The 19529-nt window shown below is 36.6% G+C and overlaps 3 protein-coding genes across 3 annotated transcripts; all 3 read right to left on the minus strand.

Annotated features, from left to right (window-relative positions):
• Positions 1–299: 299 nt before the first annotated feature.
• Positions 300–1301, minus strand: LOC133876322 (uncharacterized). The gene is made up of 2 exons (XM_062314596.1): positions 678–1301; positions 300–569 (listed from the first exon to the last, which is right to left on the minus strand). The coding sequence occupies exons 1-2, from the start codon at positions 1299–1301 to the stop codon at positions 300–302; spliced, it is 894 nt and encodes a 297-aa protein (XP_062170580.1).
• Positions 1302–1635: 334 nt separating this feature from the next.
• Positions 1636–12212, minus strand: LOC133875277 (aconitate hydratase, cytoplasmic-like). Its single transcript, XM_062313355.1, has 20 exons — positions 11680–12212; positions 10869–10973; positions 10382–10542; positions 10206–10298; positions 9573–9758; positions 9108–9269; positions 8290–8434; positions 8007–8149; positions 7823–7879; positions 7645–7724; positions 7476–7551; positions 6076–6261; positions 5922–5989; positions 5676–5794; positions 5136–5257; positions 3723–3821; positions 3143–3622; positions 2532–2630; positions 2151–2393; positions 1636–2033 (listed from the first exon to the last, which is right to left on the minus strand). Exons 1-20 carry the CDS (start codon positions 11987–11989, stop codon positions 1965–1967), a joined length of 3003 nt encoding a protein of 1000 aa, XP_062169339.1. The 5' UTR covers positions 11990–12212; the 3' UTR covers positions 1636–1964.
• Positions 12213–13325: 1113 nt separating this feature from the next.
• On the minus strand, positions 13326–18909 carry LOC133875314 (uncharacterized). Its single transcript, XM_062313410.1, has 9 exons — positions 18550–18909; positions 18089–18145; positions 17792–17844; positions 16874–16925; positions 15913–15978; positions 15771–15830; positions 14672–14714; positions 14235–14279; positions 13326–13944 (listed from the first exon to the last, which is right to left on the minus strand). The coding sequence occupies exons 1-9, from the start codon at positions 18659–18661 to the stop codon at positions 13881–13883; spliced, it is 552 nt and encodes a 183-aa protein (XP_062169394.1). The 5' UTR covers positions 18662–18909; the 3' UTR covers positions 13326–13880.
• Positions 18910–19529: the final 620 nt, after the last annotated feature.

The following is a 19529-nucleotide window of genomic DNA, read 5'->3' on the forward strand; positions in this document are numbered from 1 at the left end:
TTGTAAGAGAAATGTTTGTTTTCATTCTTCTACCTAGCTCTTGTCCATCTCCTAACTGTAATGTTTGAACAAAATTTTTGTGATTTGTGATCTGTTTTATGATGTAATTTTTTTTTTTAGATGAATAAGTAAGCATATTATTAACAACTAAACCACCAAAACAGAGTTACACAAAAGCAACTCAACAAACCATCCAAACTGCAGAAACAAAACTGCAGCCAAACAAAACAACATCTCTCGACAAAACAAAACAAATTACAACCAAACAACAACAAACTAAAAAAAAAAACAGACTGGAATTAGTTCAAAATAGAATCATCCAAATTCCAAATCTGACAAAGCAAAACATTTTCTCTAGTCTTCTTGAAAGAGCCTTTCCCAGAAATCCGGGTTCTAACATCCCAAAATATCCTCTTAAGAATCTGCTCCTCAGTATAAGGAACTCCACAAAACCGAATAGCATTTATAGCTTTCCATAAACCATGTATAGCAGATCCAAAAATCAACCTACACAAAACCCCCAACATAGTTTTCTTCTTCCAATTTCTGTAACCCTCCGAGAACAAAACCTGCCAGTCAAGTGAACAAGGCACACCAGGACACCTCTGTATACAAGACTTCCAAATTCTGGAACTAAAACTACACTAAAAAAAAAGATGATTTCTGCTTTCAATAACATGATGACAGAACCCACAAAGAGGATCTCCATTGAAACCCCAAACAAGAAGGCGATCACTTGTTGTTAACCTGTTATGTACTACTAACCAAAGAATAAAGGCATGTTTTGGGATAGCATAAGGAAACCAAATCAGATGCCACCATTCAACTTCAGCTTTCTTATCCCTCAAGAAAATCCAGGTTTCAGAACTCACAAAAGAACCATTTCGAGCAATCTTCCAAACTGGCTTATCAACATGGCCCAAAACAATTTCAGGTAGGCGATTTTGAATAGCAACAAGATCCTCAGACCTGGCCGGATTCCAGCACCAATTCTCATTACTCAAAACAGAAGAAAGTTTAGAATTTAGCCCACTTCTAGCATCATAAACAACCCGAGAACCATACCTCTCAATCAACACACCACAAGGATGCCAATTATCAAACCATAAATGAATATTCTGACCATTTCCAACCTCAAAAAAAATAAAGTCCCTAACAACATTCCGAAGTTTAAGAAGACTTCTCCAACAGCAAGAACAATCCTGAGGGATATTCACACTCCAGAAACTCCTACCTTTCATATGGCAATTGAAACCATAGTAATGATATTTGTACATCAATTGGGTGTACACTCCGTGCATTTTGAGGATAGTGATAATATTGACTCTCATCTTGATAGATAGCTGGAGCTTCTAACTATGATTAATGTGCTAATTGTAGGTACAATGCTGAAAATAGACCAATTTTATATCACCCTTTAATTCGAATTAGCAATACAAATGTCTCCTTGCATAATATGGATTCCAAACATTCATGATCTAAATGTGAATCGAGTCGAATTACTTTATCCTTCGGTCTATTAGTGAACTATATTTCTTCCGCAATTATGAAAGACTCATATTATTGAATCATTGTGGTTGTAGTATAAATATGAGTCATAGGATCTTAACAGAGAATTCCCATCAACAACAAAGATAACATATAGATTGTTTCTTTAATTTATTTTCTCACTAAGAAAATGTAAAAACTTGGTAGTTACGCCAATCTCGCATATTAATCACACAAGTACACCCTCATGCAACCCTCCCAATCCCATGAAGAACGGGAAGCAAACAATGATCAACTTTCTTCACAGTTTTATTGGGTACCTCATTGAGCTAAGCAGAAAACGGGACATAAATTTATAATGAATTTGAAGCTCTTACTATAGTTCCTAATGTCTAGAAAGGCAAGGCATTGTCCCTAAAGAAATTCTGGGAAGGAGATCACAAGGAGCAAGACAGCTGATGCAGGAGCTCCATTGTTTAGTGTTTGATCAGGTTTCGGATGACGTATGGAAGAATGCCACCATGATCAAAATATGCCAACTCCACCTGAAGAAGTAGCAATTGTATTAATATATGCCAACTCCACAATAACCAACTCCATTTATTCCCCCTTTCTCTTATACAAATCAATAATCCAAACAATGGAAAGTATGGGGCAAGTACCTCGGTATCAAAGCGGACCGTGCACGTGAAAGATTTGCCAGTGTCAGTTGTCACAGTTACATCTTGGCCAGGCCTTATCTCACTGATTTTGCTTGGAAGGTCTATCGTGTACCGCTCATGACCCGTCAATGCTAGTGTGTCTGCATCCTCACCAGGTTTGAAACAAAGTGGAATGACCCCCATTCCGACCAGATTGCTGCGATGAATTCTCTCAAAGCTCTTCGCTATTACAGCTTTCACTCCCTGTTACGCAAAATTTAGTTTATAACCAACCAAGTAATAGAATTAGAGAGAGAGAGAGAGAGAGAGAGAGAGAGAGAGAGGAGCAATATCAACGCAACATTAGGCAGATATTGAGGAACATCAAGATTTAAAACTCACCAGTAGCGCTGGACCCTTAGCAGCCCAATCTCGAGAGCTGCCACATCCATACTCTGCTCCGGCTAAGACAATTGTTTCCTGCCCAGCAGCCTTGTACTTCTGCAAATGGGACGATATTTTAAGTGTTAGATAAAAAGTGTCAGTAAAGAAGAAACATATTTCTGCATAGGCAACAATATGCTCATGCTACACTCTAATGATGTTCCAAAAGGAACCAAAACTGAACAATCACTTCAGAATTTTGATATGCAATGAGTCATATAACTTTTTCTGTAAATTCTACATATGCATATCTTTTTTTCTTGTTAAGGAAATGAATTAGGCATAAACAATAATCTACCAAGTAGCTTCCCCGACATGACTATTTTCAGAAAAGGTCGATATGCAAATGAGATGAAAAGGAAGTTGAAAAATGAAAAGCAAAGAATTATGAAACAGATTAGTTACAAGGAAATATTAGTCTCAATTCATCCATTTCCATCTCCATAAAAACATCAGAGACTGAATTGTATCAGACAGACACCAAAAAGGGTATCCAAGTATTATGCACACAAGCAGGTATAGATAAATTTGACAAACAACTGTCAAAAAGTCGATAGCATGGAACTCACCATCGCCACATCAAACACGTAAAGTTTCTCTCCTGTTGGGATGTGAATTGTCTTTGGGCCCACTTCTTCATTCAAGAGCCGGTTGACAAGACGAATATTGGCAAAGGTACCCCTTGTCATGACTTCATCATTGCCACGACGACTACCATAGGAATTGAAGTCCTTGGGAGCAACCCCACGCTCAAGGAGATACTTTGCCGCAGGGCTATCCTTGTGGATAGCCCCTGCTGGAGATATATGATCAGTGGTTATACTGTCACCAAACTTGAGCAAGCAGTAGGCATCTTTTACTCCATGAGGACCAGGTGGGTCCATAGTCATGTCCTTGAAATATGGTGGCTCATGAATGTAGGTTGAGTTTGGATCCCAAGAGTAAAGGGTGGAAGAAGGGATTGACAGCTGATTCCACATAGGGTTGCCCTTTGTGATAGCCTCATAAGTGCTCTTGAACATATCAGGCAACACGCTAGATTGGACAACCTATAAATGAATAACATTTGACATTCATTCGGGTGCAATTATTAGATAAGTTTCACCATAAATAGTTTCTATCATAAAATATCGACCAAATGTCATCTACCTCTGCTATTTCTTCATTACTGGGCCAGATATCTTTGAAGAACACACTTTTCCCATCTTTCCCTGTTCCAACTGGCTCTTTATCAAAGTCGATGTCAACCTGGAATCATCAAAAGGATGTGACAATTGAGATTAAGCAGTAATACAAGAAAAAGGTGAGTCATTTTCCTGGTAGGGCCAGCGTGGATATAGTTTTGTTTTACCAGGGGGAGGGGGGATGCTGGAAGAAGCAGGGTTTAGAGACTATGAATTATAGACATACCTTTCTAACTCCCATTGTTTGGAAAAATCAGGTTCATAGATAAATGTCCTAGATTTCTACAAGTTTGAACCGCTATCTAAAACTTAAGTATAGAATACTACAGCAAATGTGAACATGGACATCTAAGGATTGAATCGTATGGTCTTTGGAAGTTCCCTGATTGGTTTGAGAACCAGATTGAAGAAGACCAGAATTTTTGAATACAAGTAGATCCAGTGTCTGAAGTTATTCTAGTGTGTTTTGATTTAGGGATTCCACAATTCCACAATTCAGACAGAGACGTTGTTGAGTATGTGGCTTGACTTACTCCAAGGTGACTCAAGTCTCGATTGAGAGTAATTCTATTAGTACATTAAGTGTTCATCAAGTGTCCATAAAAAAATGAGGTGACTTTTAAAATCACCATTTGATCGAAATTATCATTTGATTAATCACACGCTCAATGGTAATTTTAAAAGCCACCTCATTTTTTGATAGACACTCGATGGACACTTAATGTACTAATAGAATTACTCCTCGACTGAGCAGTCATTTTTCATAGTCACGGGTCCAGCTTTAGCATCATTTCACGTTTGCAACTGAAGAGGGCGATTTGTGACCTTCCAATTTTCCAGTGAAACTGGGGACTGAAAGGTCGTGAGAGATAGCAAAAAAATTCATAAATTTCTAGGCTAATTCAGTGTTTTGTGGATGCTATCTATGAGGTAGTTAGACACACCCCTTGGGGGATCTTTTGGGTCTTTTAAAAGGACTCAATCAAAGGGCACAAACAAATGAAGGGAAAGCATGCTGTTAAGTACCATCTAACTCCCACTCTCGAAGTAACACTATAGATGACCTCTGCCAGGATTACATATTACTGCTAGTCCTGAAAGGTCATGCCATATCTGGGTAAACGTTTTATGCATAACACGAAGAATGACTGCATAATATCTTAAAAGGCTTTGTCCTTTAAGTTCAAATCATCAAGTTATATTTAGCTTCACTTTAAATTCATTAAGACACTGCTGGTCAAGTCTACTTGTCAATCATTTGAGAGATATCTTGATAACATTCAAAGGAGCGTCCTTCAAAAAAGGAACCAAAAAGGTAAAAAAAGAAAAAAGAAAAAGAAAAGAAGGCGTCTATGACCACTTAAAGTTATGCCCATACCGTGCCAGCAAGTGCATAGGCAACAACCAAAGGAGGCGAAGCAAGATAGTTAGCTCTTGTTAATGGATGAACACGGCCTTCAAAGTTTCGGTTTCCAGAAAGAACAGCAGCAGCAATAATGTCTGTAAAGGTAAATGAAGAGAATTACATAAAAGAGAAAAATAAAGTAGATTGAAAAACCTAAGAGAATATAAGGACCTGAAACTAAAACGGAACTTTTAAAACTTCAAAGCAGAGACTGATAAAATGCAACCCAAGTTGAGCTTATGATTGAACAAAGAAAAAAAGAAGCATAGTTCATCTAAAAGACATAAAACGGCCAACAAGAACATTGGTTGAAGCTTACGAAGACAGGCATGATCAATCTTTTGCAGTAGATGTAGCACATAAAACAAAACTGTAAAAAGACTCATGTAAACAGCAAAATGAATTCAGACAAGCCTTATGTTCAAAGGAGTTCTGAATTGGTATAAAATAGATATGAAATTTTCATCTATTCTCATTGCTAAAAAGTAATGAAAGCATAGTTCACAGTAATACCGTTATCTGAAATTGCAGATGCGACTGATTCATCAAGTTCCCCAGAATTGCCAATACATGTTGTGCAGCCATAACCAACAATATGAAAGCCCAGCTCGTTCAAGTACTTTTGCAGACCACTACAAATACACATGGGAAAAAATGTGACTTCTTTGCTAAAGATATCAGGCACTCAAAAGACTAAGGCTTAAATAAGTTGAGTTGAGCTGTTTAATGATCAGGTAATCAAAAGACAAACTGGCATACCTCTGGAGCAGATATTTTGTAACAACTCCAGAACCAGGAGCAAGACTTGTTTTATTCCACGGTTTAACCTGGTTCATAAGTATTTCAATTACATGTCAGAAAAATATCCTACCATATGAGAAATAGAAAGTTCATTTCAGAAGCCAAAACTCACCTGCAAACCTAGTTCACAGGCTTTCTTTGCAACAAGACCAGCCCCAAGCATGACACTAGGGTTTGATGTGTTTGTACAACTCGTAATAGCTGAAATGACCACACTACCATGCTTAAGTTCAGCAGGTTGTCCATTGAATGAAAATTTTGCCACCTTATTTTGTTCTTCCTTTGGTATGGCAAAGCCCTGTAAAAAACAGAAAGATCACAATTACAGGCATGGGAAACAAATCAAAAAATAAATAAAAAATCACACACACACACACACAATCAATGAGTCTGAAATCACGTCTAGAAGTTAAATTTCTATGTAATGCATTCTCGGTTCTACTGCCATCATGATGTCATTCAGAACCATAGGTAGACTTGAATAAAAAAAGTAAAGTTTAATTGTTTATACATTTCAGGTTTGAAAACTAAACTAAAAGTCCAATTTTCTAAAGTTTGCTCTGATCACTTATTAAGATGCCCAATCCTAGGATAAACATGTTTAAACTAAAACAAAAAGAAATAACCAAACTAGTCAATAAAAGAATTACAAAACAGGTTACTTATCAAAAGAAAAGAAAAATCAGGTAATAGCTATTGAACGCTAAAATTGAAATGAAAAAACAAGAATAAAAGAACCAAATGAAAAAACTTGGATCAGCAAACTGCATTCATTTGGACTGGGCAGTCTGCCTAGCCCAGCAGAGCCCGTCTTTGTTAGAGCAGGCATGGGCTCATATTTCAGGCTTGAAAGGACAGGCCAGGGTCAAGATCAGTTCCAATTAGGTTTTTGGGCTGCACTAAGGCTAGGTGCTTACGAGCCCAACTAGCCCAAGAACACTACAAGCCCACTGACATAAAGCATTTTCAAAGAATGGAAAGAAAATCTTTAAAAAAAAAAAATGACATTTGTTTAGGTAAAAAAATGTTAAAATGATAGTCCCTCTGAGAGTAAATAAAGTTTACAAAATTGCACACATTTTAATAAAACAAACGCTCTTCCTAAGATGTCCTTGGATGGGATAAAAGAGTTAGGCTCAAAGTTGAAAAAGAGCAAACCTACTTCAAATTTTAATTTTATTTTTTTGAAAAAAAAAAAGAAGTTTTAGGATACCATGAGAAATTATCAGGGACAAATGCTTTCAGTTTTTTGAAGACAACCAAAAAGGGAAGGACATTGTCCATCATACTAAAAGAAGAAGTTGATGATGAAGCGCAAGAAGGTCGGGCTCGGGCTTCAGAGTCTATTGTGTAGAATTCAGACTTAACAGTTATCTTTAGGATTGGACTTAACTGAAAATATAAGTGTGACCTCCAGCCTGGGCGTTGATATTTTTCTTTATAACATGAAAAAGCCAAACCAAATAAGGCCAGCCTAGCCCTGGCACATGATCAGGTCTACTTGCAACCCACCTTAAACCCAACTTGGTTATCAAGACATGCATGCCAGTCAGCCTTCATCTCTTTCAATGGAACTCGATCATGGGGCCTGTTAACAAGTAATAAATCACGGATTAAAGAATAAACTAAAAATATGAATCAAAGGGGAGGAAAAAGAATATGACAATAGAATAAAGCATACCGCTTTGGTCCTGAAACACAGGGTTCAACATCTGCCAAGTCCAACTGCAGATAAGATGTATATGCTCTTTCTTGTTGAGGCTGGATCACAAAAACTAGTATTCTTAACCTCATATCTAAGACTTCCATCTTGAATTGACTCTCAATTAATGAAGACAATTAGAAACAGGAGACAGTACCTCATTGTGGTCAACAAACATTTTGTTTGCTCGCAAAAATGCTTCTATCATTGACACCTATTATATGAGGAAAATGATGGTCACGCCAAATAATAAAATTTCATCTGACTCCCCAAAATCTTTAGCACCTCTTCTCCGATAATAAAAATAAAAAATAAATAAAGGAGAAGAAGAAAAATCTCACTGTCTCATCACTTCTTCCTGTTAATTTGAGATACTGCAATGTGACATGATCAACAGGGAAGAAGCCCATGGTTGCCCCATATTCAGGAGACATGTTAGCAATAGTGGCCCTATCAGCTAGGGATAATTCACCCATACCCTCACCTGTATGCATATGCAAATGACTTAGAGCTGTATACACAATAGAGAGATGAAGTCCAGTGACTGGAATTTCAAATTTTTACAGAGATGAAGTTCAATAATTGAAATTTCAAACCTTTGCAGTTCCAAAATCATTAGATTACCATAAAACTCAACAAACTTGCCAACAACACCATGCTTCCTCAACATTTGGGTCACAGTTAAAACTAAGTCAGTAGCAGTGACACCATTCTGCAGTTTCCCCGACAACTTGAATCCAACAACACCAGGCAACACCATGCTCATTGGCTGTAGAATTTGCAGATACAGAGTCCAAGCAGACACAAATTCAATTATGCATGTATCTTTACCAAAGAATGATAGTTAGTATGTGTCAATTAAAAATGGTCATGGCAGTGGGAGAAGGTTATGAACTTCAGCTAGATAAACCCAAAAGAGCAGGGCTTAACTGAAAAGGCTAATCTCCTTCACCAATGAAAATGCTCCCACAAGGAACGTCCAATTTGCGTAATAAAAATTATTAACTTATTTAAGTTTGTTCCCTAATCAGCATGAGGCCACTTGATCACACAGGGACCTGAGAAACCACATGTTTTATCCTGAACGTATCTGAGGATGCAATCAATGTCATGTACAGTACAATAACATGGAGAAAACAAACAGCTCGATTGCCCACTGCATACAACCAGTTCCATAAAAAGAATGGAAGTATGAATTAGGATGCAGTTCACAATTAGTATCCCAGAGATAAAAATTGCAAAGTTTCCAATATTGAACAAGGAATTTCGCATCCAGTATTACATGATAAATCTCTTCTTTAGTGTCCTCTATTGCATGCATTTCATGGTAAAGCATGATCATACGACGTCAATGCTTTTCCAGACTTTCAAGTAGTTTAATAGATTGGATGATGCATTGAGTCAAGTCAGATAGAATACCTTCCAAATACAGCACACTTTACCTGACCAAGCATTGCTGCCTCAGCCTCTATTCCTCCAACTCCCCAACCTGCAACTCCCAACCCATCAATCATAGTTGTGTGGGAATCAGTACCAACCACGCTATCAGGGTACAGAATGCCATCAGTGTTAAAAACAACCCTTCCAAGGTATTCCAGATTAACCTACAATCAGAAAGACATGGTTCCAAATCCATCAATTTCCATCAACAAAAGTGACCGGTTTAACAGCAAGCAAAGCCTATCTACAGAGGCTCAAAGACAGGCATGGTGGTGCACCAAAAAATTTCGCACTCTAAAGAATAGTTTGCACCACAAATTTCGTCCTCTAAAGAATATGGTGCACATTAGGTGACATTTGCAATCTAGTGCCCTAAGCCAAACTGAGAAAAGCACGTCAAAACTTAGCCAAGTTGCCACGCAATTAAAGGAGATTTTTGTGCAAATAAATTATGCCAGATTCCTTACCTGGTGAACAATTCCAGAACCAGGAGGAACAACAAGCATGTTATGGAAAGCAGATGATCCCCACTTAAGAAAAGCAAATCTCTCCTTATTTCTCTGAAACTCAAGTTCCATATTAGCCTGTACTGCATTTTCGGATCTAGCGACATCAACTTGAACAGAATGATCAACAACAAGATCTACTGGAACCTGGATGCAAATATATATTGTTAAAGCCATATGAAATGAAATCCCTAAATGAGTCACATGACATGGACAAGGTGTAATGTAAAAACCAACATTCAAAATGGACTATAATTATTCAATTCATATCCAGCCAAGGTATTAATTATCATATTAAATTTCATATATGTGCAACATTGGGGGTCAGGGGACACAAATAACAATATAATCAAACTTTTGAGGCTCTTTTAAATATCAGCATGCTCTAAAAAAATATAAGAATTACCATTGATCAGAACAACAACTATGTTCATCTGAAGGATAACATTTTCATTACTAGCTATTTGTGCCTCCCTGATAATAGGAATAAAGACTAAAAATAACACATAGACGTCTAAAAACACTGCAGATGAAACTCACTGGTATTTAATTATGCAATAAAATTTAACTGCATAGAATGGAAAATTTACAAACCAACGGATTGATCTTGTTAGGATCATCGCTGAGCTTATTCATAGCATCCCGCATGCAAGCAAGGTCGACCACTGAGGGTACTCCAGTAAAGTCCTAGTAAAAGCAACAAGCCTTACAATGTGGACTATTCTTATCAAAATTCAAACCAACACAATCTCTGAAATCAAGCAACAAACCTGCAAGAGCACACGAGCAGGCTTGAAGGGAATTTCAACTTGCTTAGGGGATGTAATCTCCCAATCAATAATCTTTTCAACATCATCCTTGGTAACTTGAAAGTTGTCACAATTACGTATAGCAGATTCCAAAAGTATCCTTATAGAGTATGGCAGCCTGTCTGCAATACACAAAAAGGCAAATATGACTTTGTCAAGAAATTATTGAATATGATTTTTTTTTTTTTTTGATAAGTGAAATAAAATTAAATCATCATCAGAATATAGTGAATACGATTCATTCAGGAAATTATAAGAACACATTTCTTGCCATGAATATACTTGATGCCAGATAAAACAAATGAAGTGGACGTTGAGAAAAAAAAAAAGATTTAAAATAGAATCTAGAATGCAATTAAAGCATGCTTAGCTAGAGGATTATATTTATGAACAAACAAAGAATACATATAATATATCTCAGTAGAATAAATTTAACATACGTACATACCAATTCTTGGATCATTCAGAGCAGGCAAACTATAGAATTTCCCAAACTCGCCACCTCCAGGCTTGGGAAGACTGGTCAATATTCCCTTGAACGCATGTTCAGAAGCTGAATAAATTAAATGGGGCAAAAAACTAGTCAAAAGTTTGTGTGACGATGATTCACTGAAAGAATCTACTCAGACATTCTATATTCGTTGTAATAACCCAAGATAAATTAACCAAACAAATTCAAATTCCCCACCGAACTCAAATATCCACTGCTTTATATAGAAATACCATTAACAAATCTCTCCCAAAAAAAAAAAAAACATGAATTCAACCACAAACTTTTTCACAATTAACAACTCTAATCTTTTTCCACAATTTACCAGTAACCAACCAGACGTGTTTTTACAGCCCAAAAATACTAAACCAACAAATACCAAAAAATAAGCACGGACACGTTGCTTTATTTTACCAACAATTATATCAAAAGAAACCACCCCAAACAAGTCAAACAGCCATCTTCGATATCCCATCTATTGAGTCCCCACAAAAACAGAAAAGTAGTAAATAAAACAAATAACCCTCAAGACTAGCTATCATATTCTTCTGTCCTACATTTTCTCAGCAACCAAGCATACCACACATGCACAAATCCATGGAAGAGTAGAACTTTACGTACAAAAATGACCATTTCCATTTCCTCTGTAACCAAATATAATAAAAAACTACAACCTTTAACATTTCCACCATTTCCTCAGGACTCATACATACACCTCTGTGTGTGTGTGTGTGTGTGTGTGTCACAATTCAGAGCAAAAGAACAATACCAAGAGTCGATAGCTTTCGCTCGAGCCGCTGGAGAACCGGAGCAGCGGCCCGGGCCTGGGCGCGGAGTCTGAGCGGTGACCGCCAGTTGACGCCGTGGCCCCACCGTGGAACCGAGCAGCTCAGCGACCGAAGCGCCGAAGATAATCTCAGAGTCCGCTGCTTCTGCTTCGCAAACGAAACCGAGGCTAGCGAAAACGACGACGTTGACGAGGCCGTGATCCTAGAAGCCGACGGCGGAAACGACGCCGCAGAGAGCCTCGAGAGCGTCGAAGAGAATTGGACCGGAGATGCTGACGTGGCCATATGCATGGATTGTGGAAAACTTTATTGTCTCGACGGAGAGTCCCGAAGATTCTACAACAATGGAGTTGTTCTGTAATAGCAGGGGCTTATGGCTTAGTGGCAGTTCGGTAAATTATGAGTGGTTCAGGCGGGGTTTATCTTGTCCGTTGGATGGGAGTGGAGAGGGAATCGAACGGTAGGGGATCAGGATGGGCCCGTGTGAAATCTGTTTGACTTTGACGTTTGATTGTACTTTTAATAATGTTTCTGATTGACACCTGGCCCTTCGAGTTTTCTGGAAAGCGAAGGAATATTTCCTTTTTTAACATTTTCTTTTTTTTGGGCATCCTCTCGTTGTTGACGTATTTCATTGGCCTTTAATTAAAAATTAATTTTAAAAAAATTAATAATAGATGAAACATGCCAACTAGACAGATATGTACGCGAGAGAGGCTAGAATACCCATAAAAAAAAATAATAAAAATAAAAATAAAAATCTCTTTAAAAAAAAAATGAAAATTGTTTGGCCAATATGACTTCTAATACACTTGTCACGTCAATTACTAAATAATTAAATTTAATTGTTATTGATATAGTAATCTCACATGAACTGCGACGCCAATTTATAACGAAGTTGTTATAAAAACATTAGTACTCCAATCATTTCCTTAAAAAAGTTAAAAGAATTGTTATTAACCATTTTTAAGGATTATAATCTTTTACAATTATTTATTCGAATTTAAGAGAATTCAAGTAAGTGATTTTGAGAGACTACTTATGAAATCCACCTGACCAAATAAAAATTGGACTGTTTAACGACTTATTCGATTCGATCAAATAGGTTTCATAAGTGATCTCTCAAATTTACAATCACCTATTAAATTCTCTTAAAACATCCTCAACTATTTTTAGCCCCGTTGTTTAATATCCATTGTTGTGCATGTGAAGATGCTTCCACGTCAGATTTTAGACAATTCTTACCATATAGTTTTCAAGTCTTAAAGTTGTCAGAATGGTTACAAGCTTCCACGCATCGGCGAAGTCGGTGAATACTACAAGTATATTAGATTTCAATAACCTCTTTGACTTCTTGTATTTATTTATTTTTCAATTCCATAAAGCTATAAATTGAAGGTGCTATTATTCTTTAATGACACCCACATACTCAGCCACCGCAATAGGTCAAGAGTACCTGCAAAGCCACCCATCTCCTCCGCTAAAGGTGACTACAAGACCACTCTAATTTATAAGAATAATTCTCTAATACCAATGCAGAAAGACTTGTATATGTCAATGAACATTAGTTTAAATAACATCTCTCTTGCAGTAATAGATAGAAGGTGTAGTCACGGTACAAGAATAATGTGTGTAAACTTATCAATAAAATTAATCTCAGTAAACTATAATTTCAGTGGGAAAAAAAGTACTCATTTGTATATTGGTGGGAAAATTGGACCAGAATTCATATGCAAAAGAAAAGAAAAAAAGAGCCCCCAAAAGTCCAGAGAACACTGATAAGAGGTTAAGAATGGTATTGTGCAGTGTTCTACAACATTAGCTCCATCCAAGGGCGGAACCAGGATGTGTGCTATGGGGGCAAACCTATAAGGCTATAAGCACATAGCATTCAAAACACGCTGGAAGGCAAATCTAAAAGAAGCTATTTTCACGTCGGGGGCAAAACCAAAAGAAAACTAAACTAAATGCATACTTTAAGGGGTTTTCAAAAAAATTGGGAGGCTGAAGGCCCTCTCACATTTATACGTGGCTCAGCCCTCGGCTCCATCCATGAATCAATGCCGAGTTTTATCAGTGGAGTGAGTTGAATAAGGTCATCGAAGTTGGGAAAAGGAAACCAGGGGTATGGCTTAGACCATGCAGATTAGTGTTGGTGAGCCCCTTAAAGTGAGATCATAATTCATGTTGGGGGTTGCCATGTCCCTGGCCTAAACGTCTGGCCAGATCCTGTTGGCTCTGAATACCTGAGAATAAGTTTAAAAATGTAGAAACATTAAGATTCGTTAGGAACTTGTTGCGCACAAAGTAAGAGGCTAATACTACTACAGAATCGCTTTTGCTTTCTTTTCCTCGATCTGGCTAAGGAAGTTATTGAAGATCAATAAGTCGCATTCAGTTCTAAGTTGTGTTAGTTGGCTTTTGATTGACAGAACAAGGGCACTGACAACATTTCCATCTCATTGTTATCTCATGTCTCTAAGGTCTTGGCTGTACCATGCATGCCTACATGCAGAGCTAAGAGAAATGAACTTACTCTTTGTCTGGTTTTGCTTTCTCTGCCGCTTTCTCTTTGGAATTCCTGAAATTGAAATGTATGATATGAGATATAGGTTACAGAAGTTGAGGTCGAATCACTATATACTGGACAAGATAAAAAAAAAATAAGATTCCATTCTAACAAATTATATGAGAATTTGCTTTGAAACATTGTCTGTAAAATTAAGTATAATATAACAAGATGAAATTTTTGGCCAGACCACGTGGGAAAAATAATGTTCCAACCAATTTAGGGTGTAAACCATTTAAGTAGAAACCATACATCAGAAAGAAAATGAGTCAAAGAAATTGGGAAATTGCTTAAACAATGAATCAACTCACCACATTATATTAAATGCTATAAGGCTCAACAAATAGCAGCTTTTTTATCATTTTATCTTGGTACAGTATAAATAGAAATATGGGCACACCCACCTCATGCCATCCATTGCAGCAGGTGCTTCCTCAACTTTGTCACCTTTAAACATAACCACCATAATGGAAACATTATGAGCACCAAAAGCATAAATTACATTCTACTTTAAAAGAAAAAAATTAGATAAACAGTACAAGTAAGAAACCATTTTCTGTTAGGAAAAAAGGAAGAGGGTAGGGGAAAGCCAGAGAGATAACTATAAATCCATGACTAGGAGATAGGCCTTAAAATAAAATGGAATCCCAAGCTCTATTAGAAGCTTAACTTAGATATATGATTTGGAAGCTAGTGATAATTTTTTTTAAAAAAAATCATACAAAAAATTCCCACCACTGGATCGTTAACCACTGTGACCTAACAAAGCCCAGTCCATTTCAACATTTTTAAGGATGTTCGACTCTTTGAATCAATTTAGTTCATTAGTTTGTACGGTTTTAGGGTTTGGTCGATGCTTCATGTTTTGCTACTCTAAAAAGACTGTGACTAGGAATTCAGCTAATGCAGTTCTGTATGACACTGTTATCTGATCTGAACCACACGGGTACGACATGACAACTTGTAAAATTTGACATGCTGTCCAGCAATTAGTACAAAACATCACAGTACACATTTATTGGCAACTCTATCAACAACACAACAATTGCCCAGAATCTGTAGGCTGAAGGTGTTATCTAGCATTTCCTATTTCTTACTAGTAAAAACAAATTGTCTTCATACATGCTTCAGGCAACAATTGTGACATTATTCTGAATGGTGAACTAGAAAACACGTTCATGCATCTTTTTTTCTTCTTTTTTTTTTTTTTTTTTTGGGGGGGGGGGGGGGGGGGGGGGGGGGGGGGCGAATAAGTAAGGCATTGCTTGTATCTTCACTTGAGAGTCCATAATGGTGACAATATTTCATATTTCAGAATATGTCTATAATTTTGACCAGATCACTTAACTTACAGAACATAGAAAAAAAGAGTAATCAAAAAATCTTGTGAGTTGACATTACGTTGAAGCTTTTATCACTTTGACCCAATGACATTTAGTAAATCCTCGATGGCATTAATTGAATGTTCACTTTATGCAATATTTTTGTGAAGGATTACAATACCTTCTGATGCGGCTGGAAATTGCCGAATGAAACTATTCAAGTCTGGACCTCCAACTTTACCTAGACAGTAAAGTATAATTTTCAGTTATTGATAATTATTGTAATACAACTACCAAGAACTTTCTTCTGGTAAACAGCTGACCGGTGCTGCTGGTTTTGCGTGCATTCCCTTCTTTGGCTCTCCTTTCTTCCTCTTCTTTCTTGAGAACTTTGTTAAATAAAAAGAAAGTTTGTTAAGGTCTCCGTACTACGCTGAAAAGTGATATAAAGCAGTCCAACTTAAAAGATCTTGATACCAATTCTACACTAAACCCTTTGACAATATTATAGTCATAAAAAGGATGTCAACTTACAGACAAAATCAGAAACACACAATAAAAAATAAAAAGAAAAACTGGTTTGGTCTCCATTATATATGCCTTCTATGTATATAGCACTGTGACACAGTCATTCACAAAGCAGACACCAGTTTTAAAATTTCTCCCACATTTGAATCCTAAAGCATCACAATCATAAACCCAAAACAAATTCATAGGAGTGTCCTCGGAAAACACAAAAAACAAAAACAAAAAGGAAAAAAAAAGAAAAAAAAAAAATCCTGTGAGGTTTAAATATCTATTAAGCTATCATTTTTTCTACCATACAAAAAGAGGACCAATATTCATTAATATTGAAATGTATAGTTACGCGATTGAAAATTAATTGTTATCTATAGAACTTAGAAGCAATATATCCCAACAGGTTCTTCATAAAAGAATAAGAAAAGTATCAGTTTTAAAATACATATCATTAATCAACAAGTTATGAGGAAAACACCACTAACAGGCATTTCTAAGGCTTTTTTCATGATGTGCAATTTACAGATTTTCATGTCCTGTTCTAAATTTTCAATGATACTTTCAGGAAAGTCGCCAGTCCAAGACTTATTATGGCAGAAAAGCTTATTCTATTAACCATCCGATATATGGCTACTAAACTAAAGTATCAAGGATTATTCAATTAACCACCAGATATATGGTCACAAATATCAAGGAAATTATTTGCAGGAAAGTAGCAGAAGCAACAAAACAGAAGAGTCAAGTGACAGTAGAAGTAACCCATACGAGCAACATTCTGCCGAATTTGTTCACGCCTAGCTTCCAGCTCCATCATTTCCTGAAGAGGGAATCAACAGAACTCTCAACTAAGATGTAGCATTTCTAAACAAATGACTCTTTAAGCAAGAGTTAGTTCTATAGAAACAAGTATCTAACACAGCAAGGACATCCATGTTACAGATTACTCATCACTAGAAACTTTTTGGATGGACCAAAAATTGGGTACTATATTCTATGGTAATGACTAAGCACTCTTCTTTCCTTCAAGGCAGAATTAGAGGAGCAGAACACTATAAAGAAATATCAGCCAGTTTTCCACTTGCCATTAAGAAAAATTTGATCATATTAAATTGGACAAGATTCACCGGTCAACTAATTAATCAAAATTCAGAAAAACACTTAATATTGTTAAACAAAACTGTAGAAAACTGATGCAATCAATTCCTTCGAAGAAAGAAAATCCTACAGCCTGGTCAATGCTAAGAAACTTCTACACTATCGAATTCAAGGTTCCATGAGCCCATTGTTTCGACTTTTGTGGCCACATAGGGGCGCAAAACAATAATTTTAGTGAGGGGCGAGCAAGCTTAATAGCTTATGCCAGGATCATTGATTTCATCAAAATATTGATCTCTGAAGAGGTACTAAAAATAAAGAAATGAATGCAGTCAGTGATAATTTCAGTCAACTAGCTTGCAAACGAATTTTTAAAAAAGAAAATGTTTCATAAGCTGGAAATTCAAGCGGAGAGAGGGGGGGGGGGGGGGGGGGGGGGGGGGCACAAACTCACTCTCCATGAGTTCTCTCCAGAGAGAGCAATTCAAGAAATTATGTCCTGAGATCTTAAAAGACATGTCATTGCTTTCGTCCCAACAGGTGAAGGGGTTCAATAGGAAAATTTAAGAGAAATAGTTTCTAGTTTACCTCAGGGGTTGGAGATCTTTTGCGCTGCCCATTCAGCCAACATATCCATTCAACTACCAAAAAACAAATCAGCAACCATTGAGTATAGAAACAAAGTGAGCTTTTTTGGCACCTATTTCACAATAAAAGTCTACTAGATGTCCATCTTCTACTCAAATAGAAATTGTGGGCAGATGTTCTACCCAAACCGATCAAACAAAGACAATATCTCAATAAATGGTTAGTGATAACGTTTTAAGCAAGCAGTAACCAAGAATTTGGAACTTAAAGGAAGTAGTATTTGCTTAAACCAATTACCTGGAATGGAAGTTGGATCCTGTTCTCCTCTGAATACCACCCACCTTTTCTCTTTCACTAGCACATCAATGAATATACAGCATTAGATTTACTCATAGCAGGGTAAGTTTCATACTATGATAATAAACGCACGAGTTATAGATACAGCCACATATCTTTCATGCTACTAGCACACATCATAGTGTATAAGCTAGACCTCATTTCACTCCAAAACGTGTTATTGTAATACTTGCATTCTAGCAAATAAAAGGATAAGAAAACCATGAAGCATTAATTCAATACAGCGACAACCCAATTGACAAATACAAAGATACAACACAACACAGTCCAATCCACAAGGAATCAATGCAAAATTCGAGCACAACCCATGATGCAAAAGTGCAGATACATAGTGAATATAATAACCCAAATCCTAAAACATTACAAAATCAAATAAAGGATTGAGATTGAGTCCCACTTACTGACACCATCAATCTCTTCCTTTCTGGTGAAGTACCGGTTTCCTGTTTTGTCCACCCCCGCCAGAGTCCGGCTGCTGAAGTACCCAGCAATCCTCGCAAATAGCTTCGACATCTCTGATTGTAAAGATTCAAATGGGACCCACTATTACTATCATCTTCCTCTTCCAATAATGGCAATCAAACGGTGAAATTGTAGACCAAAACTACTCTCTCTCTGTATACGATAGTGTCGTTTGCAGGGTTATAGGAACTAGGAACACCTGGGTTTCGTTTGGTTTTCTTCCTTTCTCCTTCTTCCTCTTCTGTTTTCTTTTTTCTTTTTTCTTTTTCTTTTTTTCTTTTTTCTTTTTTGTAAATTTGGTTTGCTTAATTGGTTGGTTCGAAGAAACCCAATTTGTATATTTGGTATTAGTTTTAGAGAGCTCTATGCCTTTATGTGAGTAAAGTTTATTTAATAAATATTGATATTAAAAAGAAAAAAAAAATGGCTCCTATCAAATTGTTGTCTACAGAAATTTCCTACAAATTGATTTGTAGGAAATTTTCTACTACCCACATATAAAATTGACATGTGTCACTTGACATGTGAGAAGTACATGTTATTTAAATACATGTGTTTCTTACATGCTTTTTTAATAACATTAATAAAAAAAATATGTGTTTCTCATATATTTAAAAGACACATATCCTTTTTATACGTGAGTCGTAAAAAATTTCTACCCATTGTATAAATGGCTAGTAATTATACTAATTAAGATAATAAATATAAAAGAATATCTATAAAATCCATCTACAGCATTTATTTAATACAGGCAAATAAGCCCCATTAAAACTTTCTCACATATTATTGCATGAATTGCTAGTGTAAATTCTCCATCCGTCTAAAACGTAGATGTGAAATATGGGGCTCTAGACTAGATTCCTCGGCTATGGTTCGTAACCTATTGAAGTGTTTTATGTTTTAAGAATGGTATATGTCC

Source organism: Alnus glutinosa, chromosome 8 (assembly GCF_958979055.1).
Source record: "Alnus glutinosa chromosome 8, dhAlnGlut1.1, whole genome shotgun sequence".
NCBI lineage: Eukaryota > Viridiplantae > Streptophyta > Magnoliopsida > Fagales > Betulaceae > Alnus > Alnus glutinosa.